This window comes from Halyomorpha halys, unplaced genomic scaffold, assembly GCF_000696795.3.
Source record: "Halyomorpha halys isolate HHAL.00 unplaced genomic scaffold, Hhal_1.1 Scaffold542.1, whole genome shotgun sequence".
Taxonomy (NCBI): Eukaryota; Metazoa; Arthropoda; class Insecta; order Hemiptera; family Pentatomidae; genus Halyomorpha; species Halyomorpha halys.
Genome location: NW_027105041.1, coordinates 325,928 through 338,969, shown reverse-complemented (window position 1 = coordinate 338,969; position 13,042 = coordinate 325,928). Strand labels below are relative to the sequence as shown.

The 13,042-nt window shown below is 28.5% G+C and overlaps 2 protein-coding genes across 11 annotated transcripts in view; one reads left to right on the top strand and one right to left on the bottom strand.

The window, feature by feature from the left end:
• The first annotated feature begins 60 nt into the window (after positions 1–60).
• RpS6 (ribosomal protein S6) lies at positions 61–4,254 on the top strand. Its single transcript, XM_014425979.2, has 5 exons — positions 61–218; positions 409–613; positions 1,767–1,912; positions 3,483–3,689; positions 4,023–4,254. The coding sequence occupies exons 1-5, from the start codon at positions 213–215 to the stop codon at positions 4,206–4,208; spliced, it is 750 nt and encodes a 249-aa protein (XP_014281465.1). The 5' UTR covers positions 61–212; the 3' UTR covers positions 4,209–4,254.
• A 5,686-nt stretch (positions 4,255–9,940) lies between these two features.
• LOC106684090 (protein Aster-B) overlaps positions 9,941–13,042 on the bottom strand; it is a 251,168-nt gene continuing 248,066 nt past the window's right edge. For all 10 annotated transcript variants that reach the window (XM_067048154.1, XM_067048160.1, XM_067048169.1 and 7 more), the window contains 2 exons: positions 12,372–12,426; positions 9,941–11,195 (listed from right to left, as the gene is read on the bottom strand). In XM_067048154.1, coding sequence (XP_066904255.1) covers positions 11,133–11,195; positions 12,372–12,426 — 118 coding nt within the window. In that variant the 3' untranslated portion in view covers positions 9,941–11,132. The remainder of the gene's footprint in view (positions 11,196–12,371; positions 12,427–13,042) is intronic.

Genomic DNA, 13,042 nt, shown 5'->3' with positions numbered 1-13,042 from the left:
TTTTATTGCGAATTAAACTTAAATAAAAACAAATAGAGAAGAAAAAAATTATTTTTTATTTTTAAATAAATAGAATTAATTTCAAGCTCATCTGAAATATTTTAAACATATATATCAAGAATGGATTCTCCTGGGTTACTTCAACTCTACCGAGCAACCGTCCCACTTCCTTTATGTGAGTTACTCGTGAAGTGTGCGATCTCCTCGTCACGATGAAGGTATGTTCTAGCAATTGAAATTTACTCTAAAGCTTGTTTATTCTGAGTGTTTTTAGAGTTTGATGTTGCTATTAGTGTTGAAATGTAAAATTAGTGAAATATTAAAGGTTTAGGATGGAGGATGGTTAAGATATAAGTGGATGTAATTAGTTGTTCCAACGTTTTAAAATGAATTTGTATTTTGTTTCAGTTGAACGTCGCCTACCCGGCTACGGGATGTCAGAAATTGTTTGAAATAACGGATGAGCATAAGCTGCGTATGTTTTATGACAAACGTATGGGAGCAGAAGTTGAAGCTGATTCTCTCGGTGATGAGTGGAAAGGTTATGTTGTTAAAATTACTGGTGGAAATGACAAACAAGGCTTTCCCATGAAACAGGGTGTCTTGACTAATGGTATGTGATTTTTTATTTTTTGTTCATTATAACATCCATAATAGTATGTAAATAATTTTTTTTTCCTGACTCCCATGCAGTCTCCATAAAATTTGTGCTTTTGTGTGAAAGAATATGAATTGTTTTGATCTTTTCTTTCATGAAAGGTGTTCAATTTGAAATATTTATGTAGATTTAATGTTTACTGTTAGTCGTGGATTCAGTTTTTGTTTAAACATAAGCCACTAGCTGATACTGCTTCACTTATAATTTAATCTCCTAGTTCAGGATATACCATACCACTAAAGAAAAGGAAATGAAATTGGTAAATATTTTCTTTCCTTGTTGTTAGTGGAATATCAACTACCAATTCTTACCACATCTTGGAAATATATTTTCCTTTGATGTTATTTAATTGTGTGACATTGTATATGTTCCCTTGGTCTGGTTTTAGTTGATGTAAATGTTCACTTGCTCTGAGAAGTTCAATTCTATTTCCTTGTAGTAGTTACACTGATGTAAATGTTAATTGCAATGTATTATTGATGTGATAGTTCTCAAGATATATTTATCTCCTTATTAATTTATAGGTTGTTATTGAGAGTCAATAATATCAATCCAATGAAGGTCGAGAACTAGTATTGTTATGAAAAAGTATTCATTATGTGTTATTTCAGTAATTGTAATTATTCATTTGCTCAAGTCCACTTATTTAGTTTATAGTTATATAGGTACATTTCTGTTGCATAGAAAGAATATTTTGTTCTGATGCATTCTCACTATTAAATCCAGTTGCTTCTGTTCACGTTTTAGTTGTTTTGTATCATTTTTCTAAAACTAAAATACTAATTTTTTATGGTAATTTAAACTTATTGTTTTAATGGTTTCAAAGTAATGTTTTTCATGTTGATATATAACTATAAAAGTAATGAGATTGAAAAATTAATCTCAACTATCATTGGTTCATTCAACTATTTCTTACTTGTTTTTCTTCGGCCCATTTACTCTTAACTGACATTCGGTCATTTGTCTGCATGTAATATAAACAATTTTTAATAAGAGAATAGTTGTTAGCCGCCAAGAACATAGGATATGGTTAAAGAACCATAGTCTAACGTTATGAACTATTGGCATTTGTTTTATCTACTTCTTATGGTAACGCATTTAATTTCAGGTCGAGTGAGACTTCTTCTGTCTAAGGGTCATTCTTGTTATAGACCTCGTCGTGATGGTGAGAGAAAAAGAAAATCTGTTAGGGGATGCATTGTTGATGCTAACCTAAGTGTATTAGCTTTGATCATTGTCAAGAAAGGTGAACAGGTATGGTTATCTATTATTTAGTTACCTATTTGCGAGGATTGTGAATTTGTTGTTAATGCTGGGTTAAACTTAATAGTATTGTGTGATGTTATTTCACATGAGTTTTATGTAGTATTTAATTAGTATTCTACCACTTGTGTAAAGGAAGTAAAGTATTATATTTTCTTTCCTTCTTAATAGTGGAATATTAACTACCAATTCTTACCACATCTTGGAAGATTGTGGTTTCCTTTGATGATATTATATTGTGTGACATTTTTGATAAATCCATTTTGAATTAGAAGCATAAATACTGATTTTAAGTAAAATGAAATCAAATAACATCATTGTGAAGATGAGGATATTTGTTATCTACCTGTGTCTGAACTAAATTTAAAGTTCTAGAAAAATATAAGGGTTCCATTTTGGTTCCGGAATAGGCATATATAATAATTATTTATTTAGTTGATTTTGGGGCAACTCCCTTACAAATAGAGTTGGCCTGCAAAGTAAATAATTTTAGTAATCATTGTAATATTAATTAAATAGTAATAAAGATAATCATTAAACCATTAGATTTTTATGTAAGTTAATAACAATATATATATATATAATTTCGAAATGGTGAAGTAAAAATCATATATAAAAAAAAAAAAAATTGAAATCTGTACCACTACAACCTACGAAGGGTCAGGGTTTCAGTACTTTGTAAGGAAGTACTGTTTCTAGACCAACGGTTGTACAAGGAGGTGATTTGGTTAAAATCATGCTCAATTGCCTGATTTTTACCAAATTAAGGGTACCCAATTTACGAGGCTGGGTGGGGACCCCTGGAGGGCCTCAGAACCCAAAGGAGTTGTGACTCACGGCTATAGTCTAACAGAAAACAATTTTCTGTCCAGCTGGACTTGAACTCAGATCCTTAGAGTTAGTAGCCTCATGACTTACCAAGCTGCTACCGCGCTCCCAAAAAAATCATTTATATAAGCTGATAGTTTATAAATTAAGTAATAATAATTAGTCTAAAATTATTCTATAAGCTAATAACAGATGGTATACTCAAAATGTGTGTGTGAAAAAACAACACAAAAATGACATACTTACTTAATATTACATAACTTACTTAATATTATATAACTTTTAAAAATGACATTACTTTCTTAATGATATAAAAGAAACAAAAACTATACATCTTATTGTGGGTATCTTGCTCTAAGTATAAGCCTTTGCATTACATATATAAAAAGAAGTTTTAGGAATAGGCAGATATAAAAAAAATTTTCACAAAAATATCACTTAATCCGAAAATATGCATTATTGGTCATAGCTTATTTTTTTTATTTGATATTAAGGAGTTATATGCTCAGTTGTCTTTTCATTTGTTATTATTTTTACGTTTGAGTAGAATTTAATATTTAATATTATAGTAGTATTTAAGTATTTAATATTATAGTAGAATTTGTATATTTAATTTAATTTAGGATTATTAGATTGTGTTTGTTCATATTTATTTCATGTGCAATTTTTTTTTTAATGTATAAATATAAAACAAAACATTTTAATAATACTATTATTTTAATTTTCAATACAGGAAATTCCCGGCCTTACTGACAATACTGTTCCTAGGCGTCTAGGTCCCAAAAGAGCTTCAAAAATTAGGAAACTCTTTAACTTAAGCAAAGAAGATGACGTAAGACAGTACGTTATTAAACGCCCACTTCCTTTAAAAGAAGGTCAAACTAAACAGCGCTTTAAGGCTCCCAAAATTCAGAGACTCATCACTCCTGTTGTGCTTCAGGTAACTATTGTTTTTATTAAAGTTTATATTTATTCATATAAATTCAAAACTTATTTAAATAATTACTTACCAAAAAAATTACTACTTTATTTTGTCTGTATATTTGCTCTTTTTTTTCTTTACTTTATTAATTAGATTATATCACATTCACACGACTAATTGTTGTAAAAATTCTTGTACATTCAATTGAATATGTTAGTCTTATCAACTTCTAGCTCCAATATGATTTTTTCAATTTATATTCTTTTGAAGTAATTAATTAGATATTCTTCATGTTAAGTTTAAAATAATTTTCTACTGTTAACTATATAGTTATATGATATTTCATTGCAGCGCAAGAGGCATCGTATTGCCATTAAGAAGAAGCGAGCTGAAAAGCGCAAGGAGGAAGCTCGTGAATATGCTAAACTTTTGGCCCAAAGACAGAAGGAAGCTAAGGCTAGGAGACAAGAAGAACTGAAGAGAAGGCGCTCTGCCTCAATGAGAGACTCCAAATCCTCTGCTTCGACTCAGAAGTGATTCTCCTTTTTTTTTTTAATTAATAAAAAAAACTATTGATAGTTGATGCCTTTTTCTTTTTTTTTTATTTTCCCAACAAATCAATAAATTTTACAAAAAGTATCCTCCGAGTTGGTTTTCTTAATTTTGCAGTTATTTTAAGAATATTTTTTTTTGTTTTTTTAATTATTAAACTGATGAATGAATCTAAGGGTATTGGTAGGTAAGCTTCATTATAAATAACACTTACATCTATACCTAAGAATTAAAAGGTCCTGTGAAAATAATTGATGTTCATAAAACCTGAATTCCTTGATAAATTGGATAGATGATTTCTTTAAAAAATATATACAGTAGAGTCTATTATCTGATCCTATCTTAAAAATTGTGCTGTTAAATCTATAATTAACACATATGTGATCTGTGTTGGGGAAAAAATAATGGGAATTACTAATAACAAACGTCACTATGATTACTTAAATACATTTAACTAGTAATAGTGATTTCAGACCATTATCACAATTACAGTGGTTCATCAAGTAGTTGAAATTAAAAATAAGAATTCCAATTTCATTTATTTGTTTCGAATTACTGTAATTGGAAACTAATTATAATAGTAATTGTAATAACTTTTTGCCTAACTCTTTGAGGGGTATATTGAATCACTGGAGGTTAAATAAAAACATCCAACTCTGAAAAGATACTCAATGTGTATGTATATATTTATTAGGATTTTTACCTATATATGTGTTCCTATACTTTGAAAGAAACTATGTTTACTAAACATTTTCTATTAAGGATACTTACTACTTTTCAAAATTTCTGGTGCTACCTTTAAAGGTCAAATTATATTTTTTTTATAAAATACATATATTTTATTATATTTACCTCATAAAACTCAATCAAATTAAACTTAGCCACCTTTAAGAATCTCATTGATTCAGAAGATTTTTGTGGATGGTATTAAGTCGTTGGATGCCTTAGAGCAGCTTAGTGTTTTTCAAGTACCCCAATTACATGGTTTTGTATATTAAATTAGATTTTGGAAGCTCAATAGTAATGAAGCAGTTAACTATCCAGATTGTCAAAAAAAGTTTCTTTTTGTCACTATGGTGTAGGCCTTTAAACTGCACTACCTGTTTCCCTTTAAGATCCGAAGTTCACAGAACTACATTATGTGAAACACTCATTCCCACTATATTGGTGTTACAAAAAACAAAATTTCAATCTAATAATTATTTAATTTTTAAAATAAAATATGTTGAATTTCTGTTGCTATAAAAATACTGAAAACTGATGAATTAAAAAAAAAATTAAATCCTAATTTACTATTATCTAAGTTGACATTGGTTAATATTTAGTTTGTATTGTTTTTCATTTTAAAACATTTGCAAATTTTTTATAAAAATAATGTAGTAGGTAGGGATATTTTTTCTTGATATATCTATTCATTTTAAAGTAATATGTATGACTTAAATATCTAGGTTGTGTTGTCTTTTAATTTTTTTTAACAGATTAGGGTAGGTAATGCCTTGACCACTCACAATTTGTGGTATTGAACCTTCTAGCTCTTAATGTAATTCATGCATACCAAAAAAGGAGATAAGATGTATGGTTAATGTAGTTTATTTATTAGATTAATTATTTTTATATTGCCAAATTCCTCAGTACTAGTACCTGCTTGAGCAGAGTATTGTGACCTTAATTCTAAAACCTAACTGTATTGTAAAACATTTAGTGTGTGTAGAAGATAATTTCTTCCTACATTGTGATGATTTCTGTTGCTTCTAGTTTAGAAATTAACTACATTTTTACTATCTTGGTAAGATGTGTCGTCGATAAGTTTAAAGAGATTTTCTTATATAAATCCTATAAGCCTTGCTAGTTTTTGTTTTAATAACTTAAAAAACTTCCTTTTGGTCCATTAGTTACTGAAGCTTAAAAATTAAAGAAAGCCACTTCTTTATAATTAAATCAGGCTGTACATGTCTACCTACTCATTCTGACTTAATTGGCCACTATCTCAAAAAAGACAATGGCTATGAAGTTGAAATTATTAATGGTGGTTCTTGTGCTGTGCATGTGTATTAAGGCTGGATTTTAAGAACTTCAGACTCTGATTTAAAAGATATTTGTAGAACCAAAAAAAGTTAGTTTTTTGATTAACTTAAATACTGCATCTCCATGGGCAAATATTAAGATTTTTTTTAAAAAAATATTTATTACTATTTACAACTACATTATAATACATTTAGTAAATCTGTTCTAAGTTAAATTGGAGTGTTACAGGCGTGTAGAGAAACTACGCTTTGGTAGAACTCTGATGACACTTTACATTAGCTGGTCTCGTGGCCATATTCCTTTCTGGTGCCTTGGAGGATTGTCAGGAATGGAAGAGAATGCAAGGTTAGAAACTAGAGGGTTGAGTGGTTAGGGAGTTTATAATGGAAGGAATGATATCTGGTTCGGGCTAGATCGGTTATGTAGGGAACATTAAGGTATTTATGTATGATTTTATTCGTGACCAAGTAAGGAGCATTGAGGATTTTATGAAGGATTTTGGATTGTAAGGATTGAATATGAGAGGAATTCGAAGGTTTAGTGGAGCCCCAAAGCTCAACTCCATAAGTCCAGATTGGCCCTTATTACAGTCATGTAGATCAGTCTTTTGTAATGTGTTGGAAGTTTAGACCGTTTGTCTAGTAAGTGCTGTAATAGTCGAAATCGATGTGCAGTTTCCTGTCTTGTGTGAGGATTCCAGGTTAATCGTTTGTCCAAATGTAGTCCAAGGTAGCGCATCTGTTCAACAGGGGTAAGAGTAACATCATTAAATGAAACTGTAGGGCAGTCAGTAGGTTATGATGAAGGGTAAAGGGGATTTGTTGGAATTTATTCTAATCCTCCAATTACGACACCATTCTTTGAGGGCTGTGATATGGGATTGGAGATTTTGGGATACAATTAATGGGTTATTATTAACAGCGAGCACACATGTGTCATCGGCCCACCGTGGTTAGGATTGGTTGGAATGTCAGCTGTATAGACGGTGTAGAGCATGGCACCTAGGATACTACCTCGAGGACATATTAAGATTAGCACTAGAAAAGATAGAAACCTTTATCTTGAAATATAAGATAACATTTGCTTGTTGTCTTATATATCTCTTAATCTCAAAAATTTGATTATACACTTAAAATTATTAATAGCAGTTCTTACTCTATAAATATACAGTGAGACTTAGTTTAAAAATATTCAGGCTGGATTCCAACCTGCAGTTTTGCTGCAGACTTAAGGTCGCTAAGATAACGCCTTAACATTTTCAGCTATTGGCCTTTGATTTCATTTACTTATGAAATATAATATAGTAAATCAGCTTTCTACAGGAGTACACATTTTAAGGTCCTCCGAGTCCAAATAACTAAATCTTGAACAGTGTGAGTATTAGTGTATTTGGGTGAACACTCTAGTTCAAAGACATAGGAAACAGATTACGTATATTAAGATATATTCGTTTTTTGTGTTCAAACAATGTTATAAATTTTAGCTAAATAACCATATGACAAAATTTAAAAAAGAAATTGATTTACTTAAATATGAGGAATATTATTACTTAAAGATGGGGAAACCCGAAACGTACTAACAAATATAGAATGTTGATAATTTAAGTTTATTTTTCACCTGAACATCTTAATAAAAAAGAAAAAAAAACTTCCCAGGAAATAAAATCCAGAATAAATATTGTGACTCGTAAACATAGTAATAGTGATTTTTTCTGAACATGTAAATTGAAATATTGTTAGAGAAATGAAGTATTGCCATTTTGAAATCAGCAAGAATTAATTTAAATACTAAGTAGGGTTGTAAGTAAAATTTGGGCGACATATGCACCACCGCAGATTTTGTTTTTTGCATAATGTTCAATATAAAAACATGCATAATGCTCAATAAAAAAAAAAAATTAGCTTGAGATTTGGACTTTGAACTAGAGCCAGAAAAATTGATTTATATAGAGTTTAACCTATCACATAATACTACTGTTAGCAGGCCCAGTGTCCTTTATCCATTTAATAGAGGTCATGAAGTAACCTAGTTTGAAATGAAGGTTTTGTACAATCTAGATTCTTGGAGATACTTTTTCCCACCAAGAGACACATCAAAATGAAATAGACAAAAAGGAAAATTAATTTTGCTTTTTATCGGCATCACAAACAATTTCTTCAATTATTATTCAAAATAAATAAATCTATTCAATAATTTCAGGGAAACTTTGTAATTCTTATTATAACTATTGAATTTTTATTAGCTCTCATTTAACTTGTATAGTTATCATAAATTAATTAATCGACTTTTAAATTACTGATTAAAGATTTTTGTTTAACCAAAACTAATTGATATTTATATTTAATGTTGCAATGTAAAATCCAATTACAATAACTTTAACCTCTGAAACATGTTTTATTCATTATTTACAGGAGTATAGGTTAGTAGTATATATAAGATTAATTTTTTTTTATATCTCTCTTAGAATATATACCTGTTTCAAAATAAAATAAAATGCTTCTTTGTTGTTGTCCAGCATAAGAATATTAAAATTTGTATACACATTTATTTATTCAGCTTAGCCATACCATCAACCATAGTAATAGTGGCAATTGAAGGGAAAATACCAAACTAAGTTGAAGAAGCAAAGGTGCTCTTCTAGGTTAAAAATTTAACAATATCTATCATATTGCTTTTTTCCGTGTTCAGATAATAGTGGTTAATATGTTTCATAGTTAAAGACCTGACAATTGATATATTCCAATAGTTTCCAACAAATCTGTCATGTATAGATACCTTTTTTAAGGTTCTCTAAGAAAGTATTACCTGTGTCATTTCATAATGAAAGTTAATAGTATTAGTTCATAGTACAAGTATAGAAACATAGTGGTAATTGCACTAATACTTTTTTTTTTCATAATAGGGTGGACTATTAGTGATATTACAGGAGTTAAAAAGTACTAAAGTACAAGTTAAATTAACAAGACTAATAGTATTAGTTTGTACTTTATTATGAAACAGGGCACAGGAAGAAGTTATCAGTGACTAGGGTTACATTTATTCTTGTGATAAAGAGCATGAACTCAAGGCTATTAGCCTAAAAGATCTGGAATTCAAATTGTAATACAACACCAATAATATTCCATATATGTTATCTTCATTTTCCTTGTTTAAAGTAACCTCACTTCACCAGACCAAGTTTGAATTAAGAGTGAAGCTATGAAAACAATGAGAGGGATTTAATTGAATTGATCTTTTCGGAGAAATGTTTATTGTATACTCACTGCTTCAGGTTTGGACCATTTTCAAAAATTGGAGTCATGAGGGTCAGATAAGCGAATTGTTTTCAAATTGAACTATAAAATTAGGAAATAGGATAAGAAATGTCTGAAATGTGACTGGGTGGTCATTGCAATATATTATTAAAACACAAAGAGAAGTAAGTTAAATTATTTAATTACAATTACAATTTCATAAAATTCTTTTATCCAACTCTTTTGAAATTATTTGATGATAAATCTTAATATAATTATTTGTTTTATTTGCACTAATTGAGTACTTTTGAATTCCATAACTATAAGGTATAATGAGAAATGATGGGAGGCAGATATTCAAAGATACACTAAGTAAAAATGAAGAATACTTATACTTACTATATTCCTTCAATTCTAAAAAGTGGGGAAATGTAAGAAGTTTATAAAATAAAAGACAAGTTACAAGTCATTAAAGTTTTTATATTTTCTATTTGGAAATTTCATATAAGCAACTTAATTAGGTTTGTTTACACATATTTAGATATTAAAAAAAAATTCAACTTACTTAACTAGACTTATATAAACATCAAATTATAAATTAAAAAAGATACAACAATTTTAATTGCACGTTTCAACACACTTTTAATCACAAATGTTGAAGGTCGTTATCACTAACACATTGAATTTTGTTTTACTCTTTTTCTCACTTATTTTGCGTTTCTAAATTAAAACTAACAAATGTTCGTAAAAGCAACTGGTATTTGATAAAAAACATTTTCTACTTCAACTAAAAATAAATTAATACAACTAAATATTTTAATTAAAGCATCACAATAAAAAAATTGTAATTATTCGATAAAAAACTCACTAAAAATGCAAAAATCAACAATAACAACAAATGATATGCAACAATTCGACCGTTACAAAACTTTATAACATTCAGTTTTCTCAATCGTACGCAACATAAGTTCATTGAACTTTAACCGAAAATATTTACAACCTCTGTCAAATGCATCAGAGTAAAAAAAAAATGTACACGTTAAATCTAGTAAATGGAGTGTTTCCCACAACTCAATGATATTATCATATCATCCGCGTAATATCCATAGGAATTAAATTGTACCAATAAAATATACACTGTATATGTATATACGATCTAAAATTTGTCAATGCTAAGCCTACAAAGAGAATATCCCTTTGAAAAAATCCCTTCTTGGATCAAAGAGAACGCTTAATAGATATCTCCTTTCTACGAAGGGGAAATTTATAATCCCTAAGGAACTGAGCACCAACATTTCTTTATTTAAACCAGAAATAAATAAAATATTCAAGGTTCAGCTAAATCTCATAGAAGTCCAGCTTCTGTTAAAATGGAAAAAATTGTTGAGGTCAATACTACTCCAACTTGAAAATTTTGTGCCTAAATGAGCAATAAAAAGGGATCACGAGGGTTTTGGCGGTGAGATTGTAGCCCATTCTGCCAAACCTGCCAAGGTTAAGTACAGTCTCTAAAATTGTACAATGAAAAATACCTAAATGATAAAATATTGTCAATAATAGCTACAACTGGGACTTAAAGGCTATTTTATGATTCTTCTCAAATTTTCACTAATCTAATAATACTTTTGAGGATTTCATAAGTGGAAAGATGCTAACTATGATATTTTCCTCCATTTTCTATCAAAAATGAAAGCTTCTCAAGTGATTCCCGTACCTGAAAGAATAAAATACAAATAAATAAACTAACTAATTGGTTTATATATTCAATAAGATCATTATTCTATTCTTAACTACTATTTATTTATTTTTATAATTGTTCACATTTTCAAATAAAATAAAAATAATTAAGAGCTAATTTCTGGGGATAGATTTGAATTAATTCTAGACAAAAAGTTTGCTCTAACCTCTTCTCACCAGTAGAAGACTGAAAATATTGAAAGGTGGTTTATGTGAAAAATTCCTGAGAATTTTGAATGAGTATAAATCACGGTGTAAATAAAAAACAAATTATGGATTTTTATTCAATTTTAGAGGATTGTTTTGTAACAGCTTAGCATTGAAATACTAAGGATACTGAACAAGTTCCAGCCTAATTATAAAAGCATGATCTATTTGCTAAACATAATTTTTTTTATTTAAATCTTTCTCTTTGTTGGTTAAGAACAAGGTTTTTGGGATTATCTGCTTTTTACAACTTTCAAAAATATTTTTTCATAACTTAAATATTGTTTTGTTTTAACAAATTTTATAGATTAGCTATCCTGAAGTATAAACCCTTTCTTTGAACTGGTTTAAAATTATAACAATGCCAATAATTTTTGTACAACATGATTTGCCCAAGTAAAGGTCTAAGTTAGCCTGGAGAAGAATATGTAATTTGCCAACTAAATTATCATTGAATAGGTCCTCAAATGATGGCGCCACTAACTAATGAATTACCAGTCATGAATGTCAAAAATATTAGAAGTATGTCTTCCAGAATTTTTAAATCTAGTTAATTTGAGATAAGGAGACTTTACTAAACTTTTTTTTTATGCAACTAAAAACAAGGAATATGGCAGTAACTTTAAAAGAAAAAATACCAAAGTCAGTAAAGCCTACTAAGAAAATACACTACTTGTCCATTTATTTGTTCTTGTCTTATATCTAAAATTGGGTACATATTGCAAAATATCTAGGTGTTAATCTATACTGGAGTCCTAATTAAACAAGATTTGGTTACTGGCCCAGAAATTTAAAATTTGTTCTATGAGCCATCACAGAAAAAAAAAAAAAAACTTTCGAAGAAAAAGAAATGCTTTCAGCCTTTTAATAACAACTATATATCAGTAACTGATTAATATATTAGTTTAAAATGTCAAATGCTTTTCAAATAGTAAAATAAACTCACTTTGGAAATGTGCTCCAAATTGGTATTGATATATGCGTGAACTTCATTCATTGATCTAGAAACAAATTAAACATACATATTAAATTAAAAATTAACATTCATGTGGTAAACAAATATTACAATTAACAAATAAGATAATTATCATATAGGAAATTATTTCACACAGTTAAATATCAAAATAATTTTTGAGCCTTGAATAGGTTTTCTTCATCACATTGAAATATATTACAATACAGCAAAATATGTACATATCTGCAAATCAATGAAATTTCAGTTGAAAATATCAATTTAATTCAGTGGTATGATTCAATAACCTGGTAAGTTATAGTTGATAACTTACTAATATAACTTGTTAGGTTCTGTAACTCATTATAGTTAAATGATAATTTACTAAGAAGAGAAGTAGAATACTGTCAAAAAAAGGTTTATTAACTGATGATTTTTGATAAAACAAGTAAGAAAAAAAAACTATACATGACAAATAATTAAAAATTTAAACAAAATAAATTTCCTATTAATTCGAAATAATATAAATTAAAAAGACATATCTATATAAATGATAATATCATGTAGAAGTATAAATGGATTAATTAAAACTATTATTTCAGATTTGAGAATGGTACAAGCCGAAATGTGCAAAAATGAAATAAAAATAAAAAACTTTTGATAGT